Source organism: Drosophila kikkawai, chromosome 2R, assembly GCF_030179895.1.
Source record: "Drosophila kikkawai strain 14028-0561.14 chromosome 2R, DkikHiC1v2, whole genome shotgun sequence".
Lineage (NCBI taxonomy): Eukaryota > Metazoa > Arthropoda > Insecta > Diptera > Drosophilidae > Drosophila > Drosophila kikkawai.
The window spans coordinates 4,469,821-4,496,590 of NC_091729.1; the positions used below are offsets into that span (position 1 = coordinate 4,469,821).

General features: G+C 39.3%; 2 protein-coding genes and 1 long non-coding RNA gene across 5 annotated transcripts; 1 reads left to right on the forward strand and 2 right to left on the reverse strand.

Annotated features, from left to right (window-relative positions):
- The first annotated feature begins 5,805 nt into the window (after positions 1-5,805).
- Positions 5,806-7,944, forward strand: LOC138928073 (uncharacterized). Its single transcript, XM_070284356.1, has 3 exons — positions 5,806-5,938; positions 6,071-7,313; positions 7,398-7,944. Exons 1-3 carry the CDS (start codon positions 5,806-5,808, stop codon positions 7,942-7,944), a joined length of 1,923 nt encoding a protein of 640 aa, XP_070140457.1.
- Positions 7,945-10,597: 2,653 nt separating this feature from the next.
- LOC108083983 (uncharacterized) lies at positions 10,598-26,448 on the reverse strand. Of its 2 annotated transcripts, XR_011444467.1 has the most exons (4): positions 26,302-26,448; positions 16,583-17,059; positions 11,204-11,520; positions 10,666-10,874 (listed from the first exon to the last, which is right to left on the reverse strand). XR_011444467.1 is itself a non-coding variant. In XM_041777435.2 (3 exons), the coding sequence occupies exons 1-3, from the start codon at positions 26,354-26,356 to the stop codon at positions 10,867-10,869; spliced, it is 540 nt and encodes a 179-aa protein (XP_041633369.1). In that variant the 5' UTR covers positions 26,357-26,447; the 3' UTR covers positions 10,598-10,866. The 2 variants fall into 2 exon arrangements, 1 of the variants encoding a protein (XP_041633369.1); XM_041777435.2 differs by lacking the exon at positions 11,204-11,520 and having other exon boundaries at positions 10,598-10,874; positions 26,302-26,447.
- LOC138927845 (uncharacterized) lies at positions 25,029-25,491 on the reverse strand. Of its 2 annotated transcripts, none has more exons than XR_005991331.2 (3): positions 25,424-25,491; positions 25,288-25,379; positions 25,029-25,224 (listed from the first exon to the last, which is right to left on the reverse strand). It is a non-coding gene; the product is annotated as an uncharacterized lncRNA (long non-coding RNA). The 2 variants fall into 2 exon arrangements; XR_005991332.2 differs by having other exon boundaries at positions 25,450-25,483.
- Positions 26,449-26,770: the final 322 nt, after the last annotated feature.

Here is a 26,770-nt window from a genome sequence, read left to right on the forward strand (position 1 = left end):
GTCCGCATTCTCTCCTGCTGTCGGTACCGGAGCCTTGCTCGCTGGGAGGAGCGGGGATCTTAGAACCCTGCTGCTCCTTCTAAAGGCCATTGGACCGTCATCTTTCTCGTCGTCTCAGCCACCGCCACGTCAGTGCTTGGGGGAATGTTTTTTAGGGCCTCCAGAATCCTTGCCCTGGCCGCGGAGTCTCCCGCGGGTGGATTTCCACATGTGTGGCTGCCACCTGGAGTATTCTCGTTTTGCGAAGACATTCCAATTTTGTTTGCATTTTGGCCCAATGCAAGGGCTGCATTTTATACCTCCTGCCAGGTATGTTTAACTGGGTGGTGTGTGTGGGTGGTGTGTGTGTGTGTGATCTTAACTTATCCCATATACTAGTTCCTATGCCTAACTCTATATCTTATATCTCTTCGTTGCCGACTACTCCGATCGGCCGCTGCCGCTCTCGCTTAGCGAAGTAAAGCGGGCGGGAGCGCGTTCTTTTGCTTAAGAAAAATCAGTTCCATGTATGCAGCGAAATAAAGCTGATCGATTACGCTTGAATTCACCCACGACGCCCCCGCTTTTTATTTCTACTTCGCCAATACTTCGCTTGCGCCGTATGAATTTTCCACTCTCTGAACCACCACTTTTTTCCGAAGGAAGGAAGCGCCGCCCCCAGCATTTGGTCCTTCGAGCCGGATTTTTTGGATTCCGGATTATTTTCAACTCCGCCCCACCAGTAGTTCTCGGCGTTTCTCTCCACCAAAGATAAGTACGAACATTCCGTCTCCCCCCTCTCTGCCGATCTTCAGCAGTGGTAACAACATTAAATTTCGTTCACTCTGCTGCAAGATTTACCGTGTCGACTCAAACTCCGAGTTTTCCTGACACAACGGCAGTTGAGGAATTTTCATTCCTCCATTCTCGTCGTTTTGTGGAAATTTTCTATCCGCCTCCGCTTTGTGTGTGTCGCCATATTCCTGGTTTTTTTTCGATTCACGGTTCGTCCGTTGCTCCGGTGTACATACACACATACTCACGGGCCAAATATCGGCATCTCCGCGAAAACCAAAAGGCAAAGTGAAATTGTGTGGTGAAGGAAAATAAAGGCATAATTAATATTAGGCATCCGGAAAGTAATTGTTTCGGGAGTTGCCTGTTCGCCAAACAGTTCGCCGCTGCACAGTGGATCCAATCTAAAATCTAGCGGAATAAAAGTCTATTTTTTAAATATAAATATTGCGTTTAGTTTTGATTTTATTTAATTGGCTACACTCTGCAAAGCGCAAAAAAGCTTTTGAATGAGCTTTTTAGTGCATCTCTGATCGGCTGCGAGCTTTGAAACTTAACTGATTTGCGGCACGTGTCTACACAAAGATTACAAAGATACAAATAACTTTTGTTTCCCTTAAAATAAGGTATGTACTAAATACAAATTGTATGTTAGTGGCACGTCTTTTCATGTGTAGCTAAAAAATGTGTTATTTGTAAGTTGACTTAGCAAGAATTGTTTTTGAGCGTTTTACTGTCTTCATTGGACTGAAATTAACGTTATTCAATCGTATTCAAGCTAATTTTAGTATTTATGTAAAGTGTGAGTTCTTGTGATGTGAGAATGTCCAAAATGATAACCAATTACGTCCAACTCTTAATCTTATTGCACTTTTTAGGTGAAATGTCAGTCCCGAAGCGCGTTCTGTTTTGCATGTGGCTTGGCGAAAATGTCGCATCAAGGAAATTGTTGGTGCTAAATGAATATGTATTTGGCACAATTTTGAAGAACATAAACTTATCTGACAACGAAATTAAAGAAATTAATAAAAAATTAAAGAAAAATAAAAAAATTTAAAAAAAAATGTGAACATTTATCAGGCCTGTTCTAGTTTCCACTCGGAAGTGAATTTGATAACATTTGCGGATTTCCCTTTAACATAAGCGAATTTCCCTTGGTGATTTAAGGACATTTTTTTAAATTTCCCTTAAATTCCCAAACAAAATCAGCTGGTCGCTTTCAACAAAAGAGATTCCCTTGTCTAAGATTTGCTAAAAGCGGCTGATCAAATTTTGGCCCGCTGTAGTCTCCAACTCATAGATAGTAATGAAGCACTAATTTAAATAATAAAATCTTAGGAATAAGCATTAGGACAGGAAATAAACATTTTGAAATATTTGTAATTGCAATCAGCTGTTCTGGTGGCAAAATGCTCGAAAGTAGAGTTGCCGAGGGTTTAGAAAAAATTCCCTTCGCATACTATTTAGTTCAGTTTGTGGATTGAATTGGCTGGTATTTTAAAGAAAAACACTTTTTCATAGACTTTACCTAATAGCAGATATTTTAATTGTAAAACAACATAAAAAGTAATTGTTCGAAATTAATCTTAAATATATACCGTTTTTTTTTTTTTTTTGAAACGCTGACAACCCTTAAATGGTCCCTCTCAAATACGACACAGCGGCAGCGGATTTGCAATAATGTTGAAGGTTAGAATCGAACCGATTTTAAGGTGCACCCACAAAATAATTATTTATAAATCAAGTACTTTAGTATTAGCTAATTCAATTATGCAATAATGTTCCCAAAACCTCTAGGAATAGATTACATTTAACATTTGTAATATACATAATCGCATTGTATTTTAAAATAATTAATTTCTGATTTTGCGGATTTGAATCCGCCGGCCAAATGGCACACGGAAAGTTTCCGTGCGTTTCGTCTGCAAATTAACAGAGGGAAATACGAATCCGTAAAAATTGTTCGGAAGTGAACACTAGAACAGGTCAGGGAAATCCGAATCCGAATAAATTTTGCGGAAGTGGAAACTAGAACAGGCCTGTATATTTCTGAATATGGCTTTTTTAACATTTGTATGGGAGCTATGAGAAATACCTACCGTAGGACATTAAAATTTGGAGAATATACGTAAAATGAATTAAAAACTGTAAATACAAAGTTTCATTAAAATATCTATTAATTTACTAAAGTTATTAATTTAATTCTGCTAGCAGAGCTATTGGGCCCACTGTGCGCTGCCGCGATATTTTTTTGTGTGCCATTTTTTTTTCTCCACATAATTTGTGCTGCTATTCCGCCAATCTAAATACAGTCCACTTCTCGAAGCTCCACTGTGCAACAAGCCTTACACATACACATATATTTCCATATGCATGCATGCCCATACGATATATATTTTCTGGCTCCCACACAGGAACCACCAATAAATAAATTATAAAAATTCAAATAAAATAAAATTAACTCAAATAAATTCAAAAGAACAACAAACATTTACAACCAAACTGCAAATCAAATTCACGGGTGCAACTACGATTGTGTTTTTTTTTTTGTTTCACCTTTTCGAATTAACCGTGGGTTTTTATTGTGGTTGTTTTGCCGGTGCACATTGGGCCAGCGAACCGATATATCGACGAAAATTCAAATTTTTCATAGAAAGTAAACCTATTTTAATAATAAAATTTGAAAAGTATATACTTTGACTAAATTGAATCAAAAGATTTTAATTGTTTTGATGCATCCCGGAAATTTTGGCGTCCCTTCAAATTCAACTCTTTGATTGCGTGCGTACGAAACTCAAAAACGCGAGAAAGATTTTTGTTTACTTGCGAGCGCGACAAAATTGTTGTGCTTTAAGCAATTTTCACTAAAATTATGGAAAAGAAAGGGAAAGGTATGTAGAATATTCGTATTAAAAAAGATTTTGTTCATGTTTGTTAATGTGTTCTTTGTGTGCGTTTATTTGTGTTGTCCAAAAGTATTAAAAAGCTAACCTGGTAACCCATCTATTGTAGACTATAACAAATTTTGTGCCAACTTGTGCCAAAAAATAACTATGTGTCATTAAAGTGCAAAGTGTATATAAACTAATTTTATTAAGCTTTTTTGCATCTTTTTGCCCCTATATACATATATAAATCCGACATATTGTAGCTGTGTTTGAGATCACCTATGCGCAACTGTTTGATGTCTATATAGAAAACAATCATAGAGCATCTGCCGTAACGAGTTGGATTTATGATGAACTGATAGAACTCGACTTAAGCACGGAGCAATAGTGATAGTGATTTAGATTCTGACTCTGAAAATCCGTTTTCAATAGAACTTGACGTAGAAGACGACTGTTAGGAACATTTTAAAATGAAAAATACTTATTTATATTCATTTTGAATGCATTTTTATTTTTTACTTATTAATATTAAGGTTAAGTGTTAAAAAAATTAATTTAAAACATTTGTTGAATTTAATTTATTTATTACCGTACAAATATCAATAAGAGGAAACCTATCATATATGGGCGGCTAGGGAAGGCGTGGTCTGATCGGTCTGAAACTTATATATGTTTTTATGTGAATTGACACTAATATATGTACCAAATTTGAAGAACCTAGCTTTAAAACTTTAATTTTCGTCGAACTATCGGCTCGCTGGCCCAATGTGCGGCGGCAGAACACAGTGCCCGTTGTTCTTCCAAACGACAGCCAATGGTTTTAATTCCACCTTTCGTAATAAGTCCGCCGAATTAATTAATTATTTGCGGCCAATAATTTTCGAAATTATCAATTGATTTATCCATTTTTTTTTATTACGGGAAGAAATCAACTTTCGTGGGTCTCTGTTTTTCCTGTTCTGAGCCGAAATCCATAAATACAAAAATTTCGTTCCACTGGATAAAGACCCGACAGTCCGGTCTACGCTCGCTGTTTTTTTTCAAATCGGCTCCAGACGCCCCACTCGAGTTATTTTTCTCCTTCACGAGTTTTCGTTATTTCTCTCGGTGATGTCCCGAGGCTCTCAAACCTAAGCCCGGCGCCTTCCTCGAATATTACTATTTTTCTCCTGTGCGCCCCGAGGCTCTCAGAACCTGAGCCCAGCGCTTATTTTGCGAATTTCTCCGCGGCATCCACTGGCAGTGTGACCTTAAGCGGGCACATTGCGTTCTCTCCGGGTGCGGTATTTTCTGGGATTTTTTACAATTATCTACAATTCCGCTTCTTCTGGCATTTCGTGTTTCGCCTCCTCTACCAAAGTGATTCCACATCCAATTCCAAAACTGGGGTTCCGTTACGTTTCGAAGCCAGGGACCGTAATCATTATAAGTAATATTTTAAAAATTACTTTGTAATGATTACTTATCGATTTTTAATTTTTTAAATCAAGACTAATAATTATTTTTGAGCCAAAAAAATAAAAATCACAAATAATCATTATGCTTGGGCAAAAAAAATAAAACTCAAAAAATAATGATTATTCGTGATTTTTATTTTTTTGTTCAAAATAAAACTCACCAAGCAAGAACTTTTGATCCTTTAAGGATATTGCCAATATTGTCCTATGTCCTTATAAAGGGACCCTAGAGCAACAATTGACAACAACAAAAACAAAATGTATTTTACCTGTGTTTGTTGCAATTATTTAATATTAGGTGAGTTTTATTTTTTTTGCTCAAGCATAATGATTATTTGTGATTTTTATTTTTTTTGATCAAAAATAATGTTTAACAATAGAAGAATAAATATAACAATTGAAAATTAAAAATCATCAAGGATATTCATAGTGTATCCTTAAAGGATAAAAACGTGCTAGTCAAGCTTGTTCTATGTTGATTGGAAGTGATTGATTTATTCATTTAAAAATAGCGACAATAATCATTATTTACGGTCCCTGTTCAAAGCATTGATTCCGGGACTCGTCCATTTTTCTGCGGCTACCGAGTTCTCCGAAAGTTTATTTCCACAACGGACCGGGTTAGCCATTTCGAGTCTAACATCCACGCTCCGAGCGCCCCTGAAACCGATAGATTTTCCCCCGCCATGTGCCAAATTCATCGGGAGCAGATCCGGGTCCTGTGGGATAAGGTGGAAAAGAGCTATGAAAGCTGCTCCGACCTACCGTCAGTGTCCTCCGACAGTACAGCCACCGCCACTGAGCTTGAATCCAAGTACAGTGAGTGCTACTCCGTATATTCGAGGTGTCTTGTACAGCTGCAGGAAATTATTGACAAGGCCGCCTCCCAGTCCATTCAGGCTTCCGCCCCTGCGCCCACACCCCCGTCCATGGGTTGTCGATTGCCACCAGTGGACACCGAAGTTTTCGCTGGTGATTATCTTCGGTGGCCCACCTTCAGAGACCTGTTCACCACGATATATATCCACAATTCGCGTCTCACACCGGTGGAGAAGTTGTTCCACTTGTTATCCAAAACAAGTGGCGATGCGCACGCCATCGTATCCAAAGCCCCTCTGACCAATGAAGGGTTCATCTCTGCGTGGCAAAGCCTCATCGACCGCTTCGAGAATCGGCGATTACTCGTCAACAGCCAGTTGAAAATCCTCTTCAACATTCAGGCTGTCCCCCAAGAGTCCGGAGCCGCTCTAAAAGAACTGCAAAGCACCGTCCAAAGTTGCCTGACAGCCTTAGAGATGTCCTCTATTCAAACCGAGGCGTGGGATTGTCTACTATTGTATATGGTTTCCTTAAAGCTTCCCAAGATCACACTTTCGATGTGGGAGCAATCCATACACAATAATGCAGAAATCCCTACATGGAGTGAGTTAGACGCGTTTCTGACAGAGCGTCATCGTACTCTAGAAGCTATTGACGACATCAGGCCTAGCAGTTCAGGGCAGTTTCCGTCAAGACCGACAGCTGCGAGCGCCCCAGTGCGAAGGCTGAATTCCTACGAGGCCAGAGTGGCTCCGGCCCCAAGAGGGCGTGATCTCTGTTTGAGGGAGAACCATCCTATTCGCCTATGTCCCCGTTTCCTTGAAATGGATGTAGATGGTCGCTCCGACTACATTAGGAGAAAGCAGTTTTGCCTGAACTGCTTTGCAAGAGGGCACCAGCAACAGGATTGCACTAGTGCCCATAGCTGCTTTATGTGCCGCAGTCGTCATCACACCCTTCTGCACCGCGATAATCCCTCCGCGACCGCACCAAGTCCGACGGCGCCACCCAGGCCTCGACCGGCGCCTACTCCACGAAGCACGGGCGCCTCTCAAGATCACACTGATGTGCAAGTGTGCTTCGCTTCCGGCTCAAGAGCCGTTCTACTGGGCACAGCCCTCATTAACATCTGCCATTTAGGCCGCGATTTCCAAGCTCGAGCCTTAATCGACTCTGGTTCCGAGGCAACCTTCATCACCGAGAGGTTATTCAGTCGAATAAGCCCACCTTTTAAACCAGTTCAGACCCGAGTTTCCGGGCTCAATGAGACAGTTGCCGCCCAATCCACCAAGCTCTGCACTATCGCCATCCGAGCGCCTTCCAGACCCGGGCTGCAGCTGGAAACTGCAGCTTATGTTCTTCCGCATTTAGCCGGGTAGCCACCCTCGTATCCGATTCCACGAGACCTACTGAAAGAACTACCTGACGTCCCGCTTGCTGATCCAACGTTCTTCGATAGCTCCGAAATCGACGTCCTGATTGGAGCTGACATTCTTCCGTCCGTGCTTCTAGGCGGCTCCAAGAATAACATTTTCGGCTCTCTCCTCGCGCAAGAGACGATTTTCGGATCGGTACTCTCAGGCCCAGTGTCTACAGAGGCCACGAGCGGCGTGTCTGTGTTCTCGACACGAATTTCCATCCCGACAAACCGCTCGGGGGACAAATTCCTTCCCATTCGCAGTGCGGCTGTCTTGGAAAGCAGACGTACCCAAAGCACGCAGTCCTACCGTTGCCGAATCTGCAACGGATTCCACCCGCTCCGGAAATGCCAACAGTTCCGCAAACTCAGCGCTGATAAGAGGCTCCGTGCGGTTCTCGACAACCGCTATTGTTCAAACTGTTTGGCCCACGAACATTCTGAGGGAACCTGCCGCAGTGGTGACCAATGCAAGACGTGCAACCAGCACCACCACACACTCCTGCATAAGCATGACCATCCAGGGCATGCACCCCGTTCGCTGCATCGGGCACTTCCATATTTCAAGTTCGCACACTATCGATCATAGCGAAAGTCGTCCGTCTCCCGATGGAAGCGCCCGTCTGCCCGCAATAACCAGTCGTCTGTCACTCCGATGTTTTATGTCACTGTGGTGTCGTAGCTCTATTCCGTGTTCCAAATCGCTAGGTTTCTATTACTAATTCCGATTTTTTTTATCTCCGTCCTATTCCGCCAGTAATAGCAAACAGCATGTCTCCACATCCACGCAGCGCCATCGCACTGGAGCGCAGATGTACTCGAGGTTCCAATTCCTACCGATGCCGAGTCTGCAACAAGATCCATCCGCTCAAGAAATGTCGCGTATTTCTCCGACTGAGTGCCGAGAAGAGACTCCGGGCCGTCCTCGCCAACCGGTACTGTCCCAACTGCTTGGCCCACGAACACTCCGACGGAAGGTGCCAGCGAGGTGATTGCTGCCAAACGTGCGGCCAAGACCACCACACGTTGCTGCACCTAACGGCGGTCATCAACCGCTCCTCGGCCCTCGTTCGTCACTCCACGGCATTCTCCAGCTGCTCCTCGGCCCTCGTCCGCCGCTCCTTGGCCCTTCTCGGCACGCTCCGCGGTCGCCGCTCCATCGCTATCGTCGCTACTCCAGCGGCACAGCGTAAATATCCTGCCGACAGCTGTGGTGCGTATCAACACCGGGACTCGGAGTTTCGACACGGCGGCACTCATCGACCTGCGGCAGCTGCATCGACGCCCCGCTAGCGACGTGTTTCCGTCTGCCAACTACCAGCGTTGGCTGTGAGCAGATTTGTTCGGCCACCGCCGGCTCCAAGGCCGATAACAAGGTCCTCCACGACGTCATTTTCAAGATCGAGCCTTACGTGCGGATTCGTACTCCAGTCCGGGAGCTGAGCGAGGCGGTTCGGGACCACTTCCGGGACATTACGTTAGCCGTTTTTATCTACCCGCGACGATCTCCATGGTCCTGGGCGCCGACATGTATCCGCGTGTGATACAGCCGGGGTTCCTAAACATCCAGGACGGACTCCCGGTGGCCCAGAGCACCGTCTTCGGCTGGGTCGTGTCCGGCGCCTGTCACCAGCCGTAATGCAACGGACCTGTTGCAACCCGAGTGATTGCAAGGGGGGCGGAATGTTTAGGTATGCGGCCCATCGTACCGCCGCTGCTGGCTGAGCTTTCCGCTCTCGCCCCTCTTGCTCTCCCGCGCTCGCTCTCCCGCAGCGCTAAGCGCTTTCGCACTCTCGAGCGCGGGCTTCGGGCTTCGTTACCGACTACTCCGATCGGCCGCTGCCGCTCTCGCTTAGCGAAGTAAAGCGGGCGGGAGCTCGTTCTTATGCTTAAGAACAAGAAAGGAAGCTAACTTCGACACGCCGAAGTTTGTATACCCTTGCAGATATTATTTCATTACATTTTACCTATATTATTATGTTTACAGTTTGACAATTACAGTTTTGCATTCCCAGCTTTACTTTTTCTCTACATCTATCGATCGCTGCTATGGCAGCTATATGATATAGTTGTCCGATTTTTATGAAATTTATACCAAAATTCTAGAATAATAAAGTAAGCTTAAATCTCAAAGTAGATGAAAATACGTTGAAAAACAACGAAGTTATAATTTGTTTCCTATTAATTTCCCTATCGTTTCTATGGCAGCTATAAGATATAGTCGTCCGATTTTCATAAAATTTTTACCAAAATTCTGAAATAATATAAAATGGCCATATCTAAAAAATTGTGCAAAAATGTTAAAAAACAGCAAAGTTATAATTTTTTTTCTAAAAATTTATCGAACATTTGTATGGCAGCTATATGATATAGTCGTCCGATCCGGCCCGTTCCGACATATATAGCAGTGAGAGCATATAGAAGACTATATGCAAAGTTTCATTCAGAAAGCTTTAAAACTGAGGGACTAGTTTGCGTAGAAACAGACAGACAGACAGACAGACAGACAGACAGACGGACAGACGGACATAGCTAGATCGACTCGGCTGTTGATGCTGATCAAGAATATATATACTTTATAGGGTCGGAAACGTCTCCTTCACTGCGTTGCAAACTTCTGACTGAAATTATAATACCCTGCAAGGGTATAAAAAAATCAGTTCCATGTATGCAGCGAAATAAAGCTGATCGACTACGCTTGAATTCACCCACGACGCCCCCGCTTTTTATTTCTACTTCGCCAATACTTCGCTTGCGCCGTGGGAATTTTCCACTCTCTGAACCACCACTTTTTTCCGAAGAAAGGAAGCGCCGCCCCCAACAACGAGTTTTCCGCCGCAGCTCACATTTTTCTCATATATGAAATCGAAGTTGGAAATAGCCAGAAGGGAAACAAATTAATGAATTATAAAAGAATGAAGAAGAAGAAGAATGAAGAGATGTTTTTGTATATTTCACAATTCGTTTATCATTTTGAACCATGGTTTTTAACCATTTTCACCTCACACCCTCCACGCAAAACAGAATTGCTACGGCACTGCCAATTAAATAGGTACGCCGAAGCTAGCTTACTTATGAAATTGTAAAAAAATATCATCACAGCGTTAATGTGTTGAAAAACATGGAAGTAAAGTCGATTCTATTTACATTTACCTATACCATTTAATATTATTATACATTTACCGATCGATCCAATGGTTCCATATAATAATGCCGTCAGATTTAACAAAAAAATACAAATATTTTAAAATCTTAAATATTATCTTTATAATAGAAAATATTCGAAGATGTTCACAAAGACGAGCTAATGTAAATTTTAATTTTTCCGATTTATTTTTTTTTTTTATTGTTGCCCTACTTTTCCAACCTGCTCCGTTCTGATATATGTGTGTACAATTTTATATTTGCCTAGAGTTTTGGCTTTTGGATGCCTAGTTAGCAAGTGCAGACTTTCTTTCCTGTGGGTAGTTTCTTCGTCGAAGGGGCAAATTTTTCAGACCAAGCTGAATGTTTATTTCGCTGCAAAGATAAAGAAAAAATTAAATAAAAATGGGAATGGGAAATTTGGGCCCTCAAAAGTATTTAAAAAGTGCAATTTTGGCAGCTCCCAAAACAGTCTCCTTATTTTGATAATACTGAACGTAAGCCTCTAAACAAGTGGATTGGTGTAGTAGATTGGTCTAATCATTATTTACGTATTGCCTCACCGTATGTTTAATTAAAAGGGGTGTATTTAATTAAAAATACGGTAAGGCAATGTGTAAATAATGATTAGACCAATCTACTACACCAATCCACTTGTTTAGTTTTAACTACTTATTCAATATAAACTGCTTTAAATCACTTACTTTTCTTTTTTTTTTTTTTTTGCATTTCCTTTTCTTCTTTTCCTCGCCAACAAATAGCGTTGCAAAAATAGGAAAAGTCATGTTCACTGTTTAGGTACGTGGCCCATTGTACCGCCGCTGCTGGATGAGCTTTCTGCTTAAGCTTCAATTTAGTTCCATGTGTGCAGCCCAATAAAGCTGAACCAAAGATTGAATTTACACACGACGCACAGTAGCGCCTCTCGAACAAAAGCCGTTGCAAAAATAGGAAAATTCATAATCGCAAAATCGTTTTTAACAATACAAATTCGACAGAGAATTTCCCAGGGATTCCGAATCTGTAACCAAAAACTTTTTACATTTTTTTTGTGGAAAATATGAGCATTCAAAGTCGAAATTGTTTTCCGTGTATGCATTATACAACAAACAAGAAAGGAAGCTAATTTCGGCACGCCAAAGTTTGTATACCTTTGCAGATTGGTTTTGATATTTATATTAAAAATTTAAATGCTGAAAACACACAAAACAGAGTTTCATAACATTTTACATTTGACAGTTACAGTTTTATATACCTGCCTTACATTTTCTCTACATCTAGCGATCGTTTCTATGGCAGCTGTATGATATAGTTGTCCGATTTTCATAAAATTTCTAAATTCTAAGATAATAAAAAAGCTCATATCTCAGAGTAGATGAAAATACGCTGAAAAACATCGAAGCTATAATTTTTTTTCCTATTAATTCCCCTATTAATTTCGTTCCTATGGCAGCTATAAGATAAAGTTGTCCGATTTTCATAAAATTTATACCAAAAGTCAAAAATAATATAAAATGGCCATATCTTAAAAATGATGCGAAAATGTTGAAAAACAGCCAAGTTATAATTCTAAAAATTTATCGAACATTTGTATGGCAGCTATATGATATAGTCGTTCGATCCGGCCCGTTCCGACATATATAGCAGTGAGAGTATATAGAAGACTATGTGAAAAGTTTCATTCAGATAGCTTTAAAACTGAGGGACTAGTTTGCGTAGAAACGGACAGATGGACGGACGGACGGGCATGGCCAGATCGACTCGGCTGTTGATGCTGATCAAGAATATATATACTTTATGGAGTCGGAAAGATCTTCTTCACAGCGTTGCAAACTTCTGACTGAATTTATAATACCCTGCAAGGATATACAAATAAGTAAATTAGTCGACTTTCAGGTATATTTACACAAAAACTACATAACCAATGGTCATGTTTTTTTTTAATGTAAGGTACACTCATTAACTCATATTCAAATTAAAAAGAAAAACTTTCAAATGACTCTAAATGCAAGCTAATGACATTCTCCCGTGTCGTTCCTAAACCTGCAACTTATACGCTGAACTGCTGCTCTTTGAAAAAAATTAATATAGTTGACGATTGGATGTCCGTCTGAACCATAAAATCGACTTAATCGATCATATTTCGTGCATGGTGAATAAAGTCAGGTGTGTGCTTGGTTTCATTAAATGGTGGTCGAAGGAATTGAATGATCTCTATGTTAAAAAATCTTTATATATTACACTTGTTCGTCCTATCTTAATATAAGGATCTTGCGTTTGGAGCCCTCAGTATGGCGTCAACAGTAATCGCATAGAATCGGTTCAAAGGAACTTCTTACTTTTCACTTTACGCGGTTTAAACTGGGATGCAAAATAGGGGCTACCGACGCCTACTAATTAACTTACCCTCTTTATCTAATCTAGTTGGAAAGTGCTGACTTGTTGGGTCAGCTTATTCTTCGTGTATCAAGTAGAAACACTAGATCCTTTATACCATTAGTTTTACCCTACTGTAGAACATCCTTTGAAATGGATAAACCCTTTTGAGTTCTTTGTGCATATTACAATGATTTGTACACCACAACATTTAATGTAGGTAACTTTTCTAAACTAAAAACGTTATTTTTAACCCACGTAGTACTCATGCAAGCAATCAATCCGGCAATTTAGGTTACGTTAGGTTAGGTTAGTCCGAACGGCCCTCGAGGGGCCACACATAGGCCAATTTGGCCCATAGCTATCCGGGAATATTTCCTGGATGGACCTAGAGACTATTTATGCGGCTTCCTCCTGGAGGCATCTTCTAGCGATGCAAGAACTGGAGTGCCTAGGTATCTTATTCTTGCCCTCATTAGGGCCGGACATTTGCAAATGAGATGCTCCATAACGATATGGCGACCTCGCAATTGCTGTTTCGCCCATGAAGGAGTTTCCCTCCTCCATGGCTGACTTTTCGGCTAGCTCAGGGCTCCCACGCTGCTAAGAATTTCAACCAGGCTCTACGACGGGGGATATACCGCCCCTACTCGGTTTCCGATGTCCCTTGTTCGGGACACCGCCTAAGCGGGGGTATAGAGCTTAGTCGATTCCGTGACCTTTTTCCGCCTCCAACTGCGAGACCTTACACGGCGTTCGGAGAAAATTTAATTAATTAGTTTATTAATTAATAACTTCAATTCAAATTGAGATAAGGTGGGAAAACTTGGCCGCGAGCACTTTTCAACACTAACAATGTCGTGCTGTTAAGCGCAGCTGTAAAAGCTCCTGCGTTTACGTTGCACAAAACTCGGATCAGCTGCGTTTACGTGCCAAAAAAAAAACGCGGGGGAAACTGTAAAAAGGGAAAGTGGAAGGCGTTAACAGGGAAGAGAGTTCTCCCCTCCCCTTACCTCCAAGTTCCTGTGGCGTTTTAGTTGCCGAGATTTTTTGGGCGTCTGAGGCCTATTGAATTTGAAACCAGGAACGATCCGGGTACGTACCTATATCCCCGGGAATCTCACACTGCACTTCTGTACCATTTCCAGGATACTTAACGCTTTTAACCGGCTTAAAAGGATAAACTTGCGGAGCACGATTAAAACTCAAGTTCGTACGTATACTGTATCACAGAGGCCCGTGGATGAGTGTGTGTGTGTATATGGTGGCTTCGTGCCGTGTTTATGTAACCTAAGCTTATCTACCTTAAATCTACACTTATTCTACTATTTACATATAATATTTACATCCATGAGTTGGTGACATCGTCACACCATGTAGGACGCAATTGGATTCAGCTGTTTTACAGAGTTATCAGGAGGATAAAGGTATGGTCAAAGAGTCCCACCATATTCATTCCTGGACCATATACCAATCCACTCTTTAGGAGGGAAAAACATTATTCCAAAATAAAGCATCAAAAGGTGAACTTATCTTAAATCAAATAGAGCCGATGGTAAAAGAGGGAATAAACAATCAAATTATTAAAATCAAAAAAGCAGAAAAACTAGTTAAACGAGGGGTCACTTTAAAAAAATATCAAGCACCCACAAACAGTGGAAATCTACTTTAGTCTGCAATTATAAATACTTTGTAAATAGTTAGACTTCATTCGTAGTTAAGTTAGTTGTTGTGTTAATTTAATTTAAAAAATACAAAATGGCTTATATAAAAAATTATTGACCCCATTTTACGAGCTCTTATACTTTTTATGGACGGTATTGCTCTACGATCATTACACTTAATTTGCTCTTCTGACACCAAATTAGTAGGCGCGTCAATAGAATATAAAGAAAAAAAATACAGGGAAATGACCTACTGATGTGCAGCCTGATTGTTTCCTAGCAAGCGAACTAAGTGGGTTAGAGAAAGATTTTAGTTTAGGAGGCTATCTACTTTTAAGGTTATTGTGCACAACTCGTTATAATTGCACAAAAGGCTATAAAATGTTCATGCAATTCAAAGGAAGTTTTACAGTGGCGCAACTCTATACCACGTCACCATAGTTTAGGTTTAAATATACATATATGGTTCTATGGCCTAAGGAAGGTAAGTTCATTAGAAGGAGTTTACTAGAATAGGACGGTAAGGTAACCTCTGGTTTGCATCCCAGTTTACGGCACCTATAGCGAAAAGTAGAAAGGTATTTTTGACCAATTTAATATTGACTATGGACATAGTGAGGTTTCCAAACGCCAGATCAGTATTCTAAGAAAGGACGAACTAAAGAAGTATATAAGGATTATGTAACATAGGGGTCATTGAAAGCCTACCGCTGGCTTCGTTCCATACAATTGATCGACAAATTTTTAGTAAAAAATTATAACTTGACTTTTTTGCAATATATTTTTGAGATATGGTCATTTTTTAATATTCCAGAATTTCGACTTTAATTTTATGAAAATTATAACTTGGATGTTTTTCAAAGTATTTTTTTAAAGTATTATCAGGCCTGTTCTAGTTTCCACTCGGAAGAGAATTTGATAACATTTGCGGATTTCCCTTTAACATAAGCGAATTTCCCTTGGTGATTTAAGGACATTTTTTTTTAATTTCCCTTAAATTCCCAAACAAAATCAGCTGGTCGCCTTCAACAAAAGAGATTCCCTTGTCTAAGATTTGCTAAAAGGGGCTGATCAAATTTTGGCCCGCTGTAGTCTCCAACTCATATATAGTAATGAAGCACTAATTTAAATAATAAAATCTAAGGAATAAGCATTAAGACAGGAAATAAACATTTTGAAATATTTGTAACTGCAATCAGCTGTTCTGGTGGCAAAATGCTCGAAAGTAGAGTTGCCGAGGGTTTAGAAAAAATTCCCTTCGCATAAAATTTAGTTCAGTTTGTAGATTGAATTGGCTGGTATTTTAAACAAAAACACTTTTTCATATACTTTACCTAATAGCAGATATTTTAGTTGTAAAACAACATAAAAAGTAATTGTTCGAAATTAATCTTAAATATATGCCGTTTTTTTTGAAACGCTGACAACCCTTAAATGGTCCCTCTCAAATACGACACAGCGGCAGCGGATTTGCAATAATGTTGAAGGTTAGAATCGAACCGATTTTAAGGTGCACCCACAAAATAATTATTTATAAATTAAGTAAGTTAGTATTAGCTAATTCAATTATGCAATAATGTTCCCAAAACTTCAAGGAATAGATTACAATTAACATTTGTAATATACATAATCGCATTGTATTTTAAAATAATTAATTTCTGATTTTGCGGATTTGAATCCGCCGGCTAAATGGCACACGGAAAGTTTCCGTGTGTTTCTCCTGCAAATTAACAGAGACTTAACAGAGGGAAATACGAATCCGTAAGAATTTTTCGGAAGTGAATACTAGAACAGGTCAGGGAAATCCAAATCCGAATAAATTTTGCGGAAGTGGAAATTAGAACAGGCCTGTATATGTATAAACATACAACTTTTATATATCCTTTTTTTCTATAAGTTTGGCCAGAGTGGATCGATTCTTAACGATCCAATTGCAAGCTGCGAGGGTATACAAACTTCGGCGTGCCGAAGTTATCTTCCTTTCTTGCTGTTTTTTTGTTATGGGGTGCTTTTGTTTACATAAGAGTTTCGCAAGTTGCTTACCTTTGCCATTTCTTTCGATAGTGAAATTCGGATCGTAGGTGACCCAATCGGCTCGAGTACTGTTGCGTAGGACTCTGTAGTGAGAATTCTGCATATTTTGAGATGTAAACTTATATTGCTGTGACCACTGGCCGCCGGGCATGTTCAGATGCGAAAATTTATTTAAGCCCTCAAATGGGGACGGTACATTGCTTTGCATCACCGAGTTTAGGCTGATTGACCCAAAACAGTCATAGGATTGCACATGGGGATCCTGTTCAGCAATAGTGCCGCTAACAGCGTTTTTCCAGCTGTTGTCGATGGTGATGTCGATAGTTGACATAGGCCCCTGTGCCAGGATCACTGTGGACATTTGGTCCCGTGCGCGCTGGGGCGAGAAACGGCTATCCTCAGCAACATCGACATTACTCGGAATAGGTATTTGGACTGCAGCGACATATTTTTGGTGTGATGCAGTGTTGTGAAAGTGTTGAATTGCTAGATTTGTGAACATACAACATTATTAATATTAATGTATGTACATATGTACCCTTCAGTACGAAACCTCCGAAATTCCCCCGGATTTAAGGGGGGATATACATGTAAACCAAAATTTTTTTGGGAAATTTTTTTTTTGTTTAAAAAATAGTTTATTACTTAAAGAATATACTGTGTAAGTTTCATCATCGAATTCCAACTTTAAGTACCTCAAATCAAGTATGAACGCAAGGTACACAAGTGTAACCGTGGGCACATCAAAAACTTTAAACGTCTTTTTCTCAGCTTTAAATTCTTGCATTTCTACCTATGCTATGGACACGATTCACAAAAAACTACGTAACATATCGGAGTGAATCAAATTTTATTATGATCAGCATGAAATTATCTTCTATTTGAACCTACATGGTTGTTATAAAACTGAGTATTACTATTTTTTAAGAGGGTGGGAAGTGAAAACTGATCACCTCAAAATGGCATGTTTTCCTTCAAATCAAAATTTAATTTTTTTGTCTTGATTTCTTTTTGGTTTTTTAGGTTCAAATAGAAGATACAGGTGTAATGAATAGAAAAAAATTTAGTTTACGGATTTTGGACAGGAATTACGAGCTCTATCGTGTCCATAGCCCGGCAACTCAAAGCTCGAGGCGCTACGGCATATGTTCCATAAATCCGCCATTTTCTAAAATATTGTTTATAACTAATTTTTTTTATCATCTCTGATTCTACTTTTAACTATATCCAAAGTTTCACGACGATTGCTTGACTATTTCTTATAAAAAAAAATTCACGAAAAATGGCCAAATTTTGACCGCTTACATGTATATCCCCCCTTAAGAAATTTCGCCCGGAAATCCCGAAATGAGTCAGGAATTCGAAGTTCGAAATTCGATTTTGAAATTATTTAACATATTTTAATACATTAACTAAAAACAAAAATCAAATACAACCTAATTTATATACTGTTTTGAAATCAGCGGTAAATAAAGTCTTATAGAGCTTTAGGACATATCCCATTAGAATTAAGCTTTGGTTTTTTCTTCTCTTCTTTGCCTAATGCATTTGTAATCATTTGGTGACGAAATTTTGGCGCGACAAAAAAAAACGAGATAAAAAACTACCCTGTTCCACGACTGGTTTATTATAAAGACCAGATCGGCAAAAACGTCTAGGAACTATCTTACATGTTTCCATCGGATCTCCGTAGGTAGTTCCGTTGGAATTCCATAGAAAGTTCCTAGGAAATTCTATAGGAATTCCCCCAGAACATTCGTAATGTTGAAAGCCGACCGGAATTTCAAAATAAATAGGTATAATATAGGAATTCCGCCGGGAATCACAAGCGGAATTCGCCAGGAATTGCAGGAGGAATTCCAAGCGGAATCCGACAGCAATCCCAGATGAAAACTTTAGCATATTCTCGAAAAATCCCCCTTTCTGGTAAATATCCGAATATATTTATTCCTTATTTATTTATAGATTGCATATTTTTGTGTTCACTCTTTTGGTAACTCTACATATTTTTTAATAACATAAGTGCTTGTCACGAGCCTCCTCTGCCGCCAGCGGCCGGAACTAACTTTTTAAACCAGCGATGGGCACGAGATCTAACGGTTTGAGCAGCAGCTCGCTAAAAAAAAAAAAAAACAACAACCCCCAGCGTTGCGAACCGTCGCACCCACGCGACACACAGAATGTGCGAGCCGAGAAAATACACTGACAAAAACTTTTTGAGTAGATCAATATCTTCAGCCATTTTTACGTGCATTTATGTCCGCCTAAGAAAAACGACTGCAAAAGAAATCCAAACTTTTTTCTTTAGTGCAGAAGACAACGCTACCCGCACAGTTCCCTTTAAAATTGTTCTTGTTTTTGGGACGATGTGCGAGTTCGGTCGCTTGTGTTTTGTTGTTGCAAACTCGGGATCGCGGGGATGTCCTCGCTACCTGCGCCAAAGGTCAGTGTGGTTGTTTTTGTAAATCTTCACGGTTCGCTGATCGCGAGCACTGCACTTGTGCGTCTGCAATTGTGCGACATGCTGGCGCCTCCGAAAAAAGATAACGGTTTGAGCAGCGTGAGCAAATTGAGTCACGGCGTGCCCATCGCTGTTTTAAACCATAAAATAGGCCGCAACATAAGAAAAACAGCGGAAGAGAGCGGTCGTGTTTTACAGTGCTCCGAACTAATTCAATTTGTAGCAGCGAATTAGTATACAAATAAATATTTTTGATGTGCTAATCGTGACATAAACTATTCTTGAATTAAAATATAATCTGCAACTGCATTTCAAAACAAAACTTTTTGCTTTATTGCCAAATTAAATAACGCCAGTAAACAACGTTGGGCCTGTGTGTGTGTGCAAGTCTCCAACAGCAAACTAGCTGCAAAGTCTTGTCGTTTTCTGCCCACACCACTTTACACTAACACTGACAATCACACTACTCCAATACACGGAAACAAGTTGCAAAGTTTTTTGTCGTTTTGCTGCCCACACCACTAATACACTAATACTGATAGAAACACACTACTCCAATACACCGAAAACGCTACACTGCAAAAACTTCATACACTTACAAATAGATAACGTCGACGTCCAACAAATGCCTGCGGAAAGACACTGGAGCAGCTGAGCGCCTCTCCGATGCCCCCTCACCGCAGATGCTGGAGCTCATCAAGATACGGTTTCAGGAGCAGACCGAAGCAATTTCCGGTCTAGTAAGGGAAGCTGAAATGCGCATCCTCAGTACCCTCACCCCATAGCGGGTGAGGTCAAGCAGACGGGCGTGAGGGTCTCCAACCTGGAGCGGGAGGTAGCTGATCAACGCTCGCAACGGGAACAGCTGTGCGCGCGTTGAACACTTGCACCGGGAGGTCGCGGATATGCGTGCAATGAGAGAGAGAGAGTGGGCACTGTAGAGGCTAAGCTGGCTGCTCAAAATATAGCCAACAACGCGTTTGATTTACGCATGCATGGCGTGCCCTACTCTGAAGGCGAGAACTTACGCACTTTATTCTCACTTCACATCACTCTTCCGCATCGAGTTCGGGACATTTTCCGGGCCCGTAAGTCGCAGAAAAGTAATGTGGACCTGATCATCATCATAAAAATGGAAAATGCGCGTGAGAAAGTCATGCTGCTACGATCAACTGCAGCTTATCGGCGTGAATCAAAATCGAAACCGAGCTTAAAGTTCGTGGGTCTTGATTCTGATGCGCCAATTTTCATAAACGAGCAACTTCAGAGAGAACAAAGAAGCAATGAGACCAAAAAAGCATAAGGTCTTAAATGCCGTATTTACTCGCCGTGGACTTGTCCATGTCCGATGCAAAGGGAGTGAGAATATACATTGCATTGAACATATGGATGAGCTTTTGAGATTAGCTGATAACGACAGTGGATCCCGTTCTGCTCTTACTCTCTCCTCTTCGCCCGCTCTTCAGCCGAATGGGTGCCTTGATGACCAGCCTGCTGTTTCGGAGAGCTTTCGCTCTTAAATTTAGCTACTTATTTTATGTCAGATTAGTTTCTAAGACTCGAGTTTTATCTAATTAAAAAAGGGGTATATAAGTAGTTCACATAAATGCACTGAGCCTATTTAAACAAATTGACGAGTTCAGGTTACTCTTTGTCCAGTCTAATGTTGATGTTATCTGTGTATCTGAGTAGATATACGTCTGATTTGTCTAATATTTTGATTGATTGTGAGGGTTATGTTTTGTTTCGTTCAGACCGTGTTGGTCATGCTGGTGGTGTCGCTATATATGTTAAACGTACCTTTAACTTACCCTACTTACCAATGACAGCAAAATTTAATATATTATTTTAGAAGTAGCCAATAAATTTCTCTACAATAAAGTGCTAATTGGTTGCACATATGGTCCAAATCGCACAATAGACTTTGATCCCCTTATGGAAACTATTAGCGAATTATCAGCTTTATATGATGACGTTATCCTAGTTGGAGACTTGAATAGTAACATTCTAAACGAAAGTTACTTATTAGATAGCTTTGAAGCGTTGGGGCTGTATGCTGCCAATAAAATGACACCTACACATTTTAGCAACAACTGTGATTTGTACACCATAATATCTAATGATGATAGCCTCCCCAAACTAAAAACTTTAATCTTAACCCACTTAGTACGCATTCATGCAACGAATCCGGCAGCACGCCAGTAGTAGTTTCCTCGCATTCTTTTTTATTTATTTCCTTCGCGCCTACTAACTGCTAACAGAACAAGCACGTGCTTGGTGTCGCAAGTTCCACTTGATATGTACTGTACATAGTGCAAAAATCATAACTTTTGATCAAAACAAGATAACTAAATAATTTAAACGCCATTTGACATGTAATTGTTGTAAAATTTACATATGTATTGGAAAATGTGCCACGCCCACTAATTCGCCTTTTTATAGGGTATCAAAGTAAAAAAAAATAAATTTAAAAAAAATTTGTTTTCATTGAAGACCATTTTTTAAAAATATATTTTATTTTATTTTTTATTTTTATTTTAAACTGAAAAAAAATGTTGTCTTTTTTTTTTAATTCAAAGTGTAACCGCCACAAAACCAAGCGCGCTACAGTTAGTATACTTTTTTGAATTGTATGAAATTGTGTCGGTATTTTAGTATATTTAACCCTGAGTAGTTTTGGTTTATGTCGTTGAATTTTCGCAGACGCAGCTCGACGCAGCCGGTGAAAGTTAATTCTGGTCCAGGAAAGATCCACGTAGCTTATAGACATAGTGTAGTCGGTGGCTTTCATCGGATTCAGAAGTTATAGACCACTTTAGGCAGAAAAATTTTAAAAAAATTGATACCTGGAAGGTAGCGATTAACCTGTACCAGCCCAAACCAAAGTGCCGTTTCTTTTAGGTTCTTTATTAGTTTATTAAGGGAGGGTAAGGTATTTAATTTTTTTATTAAAGGTTCAAGGTTATCTTAAGAATATTGTGTCCAAGTTTTACATCGCTCATAGGAAAATTGACGAAGTTATGCAGAGTTGAACGAATGTCGGTTAGTGTTCAATGCATGAGAATCACAAAGTTTAAAGCGCTCTCCTGAAAAATGCTATTTTGAAAATCTGTGTAAATCTGTTTTGATAACTCAAAATATTCTAAACCAATCGGTTTGAAATTTGGAACATAACTTCTACAGGTACTCACGTCGAGCTTTTTTTAATTTTGAATTTGAATATATATTATTATTAACTTAATTTTTTAGTCAAAAATCGGTGTTTTGACTTCAAATTTTATAAAAAAAATCGGGGAAAAATTAAAAAAAAAACGCTACGTGAATACCTCGGATCACTTATGCTTTAACGAATGAGGTATAATTTTTGTAGATCGGATGATTCTGTTAGGATGTACACCGCAAACCAACTTTTTTTGGAGGCGACCCGGGAGATTCCCTGTAACTCCTCTGTCTCTAAATATTTTGCAATACAAAATGTATCAAAAACTGTTCAAATGTTGTGTTATTATATGGTATTTATTTGTTAAACTAACTTTAGCCGTTTCACCACAACATTTTTTTAAAAAGAGGGCACTTTCGCACTGAAATAACGAATTTTATTGCAGATTCTGAATCCTAGGGAAATTTTCTGTCGAATAACTACGGTTAAAATCGTTTTTGCAAACATGACTTTTTCGATTATTGCAACGCGATTATTCAAGAGGCGCTAAAATAAGTTGGATTATTTAAAAATATTTAAGATTATATTTAATTAGTTTTTACGTATTAAACCGTGTGATATATAAGCACGTAAGAAGATCTACTTTATACTGTCTTCCCACTAAACGCATCTGTGAGGAACGGTTGGGGTTTTTCGCAGATGCGAAACTCGTGTTCCAACAGAGCTGCGTCAAAGTGCATCTGCATCCGATTACAGCTGATCGATCAGCTGTGGCTCATGAAAACGTAAACAATGATGGCAGAAGCGGCCAATGTGAGAGTAAAATGAATAGTTTATTAACTATTTTGGCTGTTTAACAACAGCAAAACCACAGATTGCGTCAGAATTTATTCGCACTAAACTTAAATTAACAAGATGACAAGGAATTTTAATTTCTCGAATGATTTTTCTCTAACAAAGAGCAAATTCCCCGAAGAGTGTCTTTAGGTGGTATAGGCATCCAAAATCTAATAAATAGTAAAAATTGGGGACATTTTGGGGCAAGAATATACAGAAAAACACCAACAACTATTTCGGGCATGTTTGTAGCTTTGGCGCCACATTTTAAATTTAATTTTTTAATTGTTCCTCTCCAACGTTGTTTACATTTTCGTAGTGTTGGTCAAATTTTCACTGTTAAGAATAATAAATCAGAGTTGCACCGAAAAACTATCGCCTAACTATTGCCAACAAACGGTCGTTAGATTTAGAAGCGCTTTGCTGCCGGTCCATTTGGGAAAATTCGGAACGGCAAAACCTTATGGACCGTTTGTTCAACGGACGGTGGATGCGCTTTGACGGTGTGTGGGAAGACCCTATTAGACATATCCGAAATATTCATGTTTGATTATGGGCCCTTTGTGAATCTAATTACAAGGCATTGCATTGTCGGCTATACGCGCGAGAATTTTCGGTCTTTGGTTTTGACTTATAATTCTCTTTGCATTTGCTGTAGCATTCAGAAGTGTTTTGCGTATTTTTTCAAACTGCGTAAAAATTAAATATTATAAGGTAAGTGGAAGTTATTTGCATTCAATTAATAATTTAAATTGCAGAATTGACGATAAAAATGGATGCGACTTCAACCTAGACGGTGTGAATGGGATTTAGTACGGATTTACAAAGTTTTTTTTATCCAGTTTAAGTTGGTATGTACAGCAATTTACAAAATGATTCAAAAATATGTATGTACTTATGTATTTAATTTACAGATAAAAAATTCTTAAAGTACCCTGCCCAGCCGGCAGAGGCCCGTGACACGCACTTATGAACATATCGACGCATTTCCGCGAATGTATCGTATGTCGAAAAATCCAATTTTACAGGACCTTTTTTGTGATTTAATCTCTTAGGAAGCACTATAGAAAAGACAAAATTGAAACTTAATTTTTATAGGGGTTTCAGTTATAATATTTCACAGGTAATGTCTCACTAACCTGTGGTGCCTAACAATTTTGCATAAAAATCTCAATTTCGAAAAAAAAGCTACATACGATACTTTCGCCGAAATGCGTCGATATGTATGTTCATATATGTTTATTTATGAAGAAAAATGTAATGTTTAAAAAAAAGGGAACATAAATAAAAATATGCAATCCATAAATAAATAAGGAATAAATTACATCGGATTTTTATAGGAAAGGGGATTTTTCAGAAATTTTCTAAATATTTTCCTCTAGGATTCCTCGACGATTCCTGCAGGATTATTTTTTGAAAATTTCAGGGACTTTCCCAGGGGATTCTTGGGGGAATTTCGAATTCGTGGCTGGGAGTACTCGTTGTATGAAAATTCGTCGCCGACCTGTATGAACGCTCCCTAACGATTCCTTAGGGAAATGTTTCGGTTCCTTGAATGGAACTGAACCTTACCAGATACATTTGTTCATATGTACATACCCTTCAGTTCCGTTCCTCAACGATTCCCCTACGATTCCTCACGGAACCGAAATAGATCCCTGACGAATCGTCAGGGAACGTTCATAAAAAACTTCGAGGAATTTCCATACAAAAGGTGATCCCAGCCACGAATTCGAAATTCGCCAAGAATCCGCCAGGAATCGCCAGGGAAAGTCACCGGGAATTTCGAAAGATAATCGTGCACGATTCGTCAAGGAATCGCTGGGGGAACCGTCGAAGAATCTTGCGGGAATCGCTAGAGGAATCGTCGAGGAATCCCGAGAAAATCATTGCGGAATCCCGCGGGATTCGCTAGCGGAATCCGCCAGGAATCCCAGATGAAAATCTATAGAAAATTCCTGAAAAATCCCCCCCCCCTTCCTAGTAAAAATCCGATGTAATTTATTCCTTATTTATTTATGGATTGCATGTTTTTATTTATCTTCACTTTTTTGGTAGCATTAAATTGTTCTCCAAAATTAAACATGTATACATATGTACATATGTACATACATATGTACATATGTATGTACATAAGTGCGTGTCACGAGTCTCCTTTGCCGGCTGCTGGGTCCTTTAAGAAACTTGTTTTATCTGTAAATTAAATACATAAGTACATACATATTTTTGAATCATTTTGTAAATTGCTGTACATACCAACTTAAACTGGATAAAAAAACTTTGTAAATCCGTACTGAATCCCATTCACACCGTCTAGGTTGAAGTCGCATCCATTTTAATCGTCAATTCTGCAATTAAAATTAATAATTGAATGCAAATAAGTTCCACTTACCTTATAATATTTCATTTTTACGCAACTATACGCAAAACACATCTGAATGCAACAGCAGTCAACTCAAAATGCAAAGAGAATTAGAAGACAAAACCGAAGACCGAAAATTCTCGCGCGTGTCAGGGTATAGCCGACAAGGCAATGCCTTGCAATTAGATTCACAAAGGGCCAATAATCAAACATGAACATTTCGGCCATGTCTAAAGCACATTTTCTTACGTGCTCATATCCCACACGATTTTATACGTAAAAATTAATTAAATATAATCTTAAATATTTTTAAATAACTCTACTTATTTTAAAAAGGTCATTCTCACGTCGGTGCAATACTCTTTGTTTTTGACACCAATTTTCTTTCCTCCCTTCCTTCCATCTCCATCTCTCTCTAATTTACGAATTCTCGCAACCGCTACTCCGAACGTAGATCGAAAACAATAACAAATATGAAGAACGAACTTCGTGAAGCCCTCGGCAGTAGCCGAGCGTAGGTAGAATTTGTTTCGGCTATTTTGTTTCGAACTTCGCTGAACGAGGCCCATGTAATTTGTTTTTGTTTTTCGAACATACCGCGAGGAATTGGACGGGCGAGGAATTCTGGAACTGAAGGGTATGTATACATATGCATACATATACATATGTACATATGTAGCTTGTCCTAAAGTGATTTTTTGAATCACAGAGAAGAGTACTGAAAATTTATTGCGACGTAGAAAAAAATATAAAATAGGTACATATGTACATACATACATATATAAATATGTACGTATGTATACAATGTCGTATGTACATATATCCCTTTTTTACTTCTAGCAACTATTGTGTGAGCGCAGTATGTTGCTCTAAATGTAATAAGCGTAATATTACAAATCCATACATACCTATCGGTAAATTTGCAACTCGGAACATCTTTGTCCCTGTTAACAACATTATCATTGCGACCAAATAAATAATAGAGATCCAGTAGAGCTGTAACAATCTCGACAGTAGAGATGTCAAACTACCGGTGGTACTATCGATAGTACCGATGGTTTGGATTCAGCTTCCACTATCGGTAGTTTGAAAACAATCGCGGTAGTATCGCCTCTATATAATTTTTTTTTTTTTTTTTTGTTCCAGCGACGTCAACCGAGTCGGAAAGAATGTTTTTGAAGGCAGGAGAAATAATTTCCGATCGTAGATCCAATTTGAAACAAAAAATAGTTGATAAACTGTTGTTTATAAACAAAAATTTGTGGATATCTGACTGTTAAACGTTAACTCTGATCTCATACATTATTTTTGAATAGTGCAAGGACCGCTTTAATATTATTTCTTTTTTAAGATATAAAATATGAATCTTTTGTTATT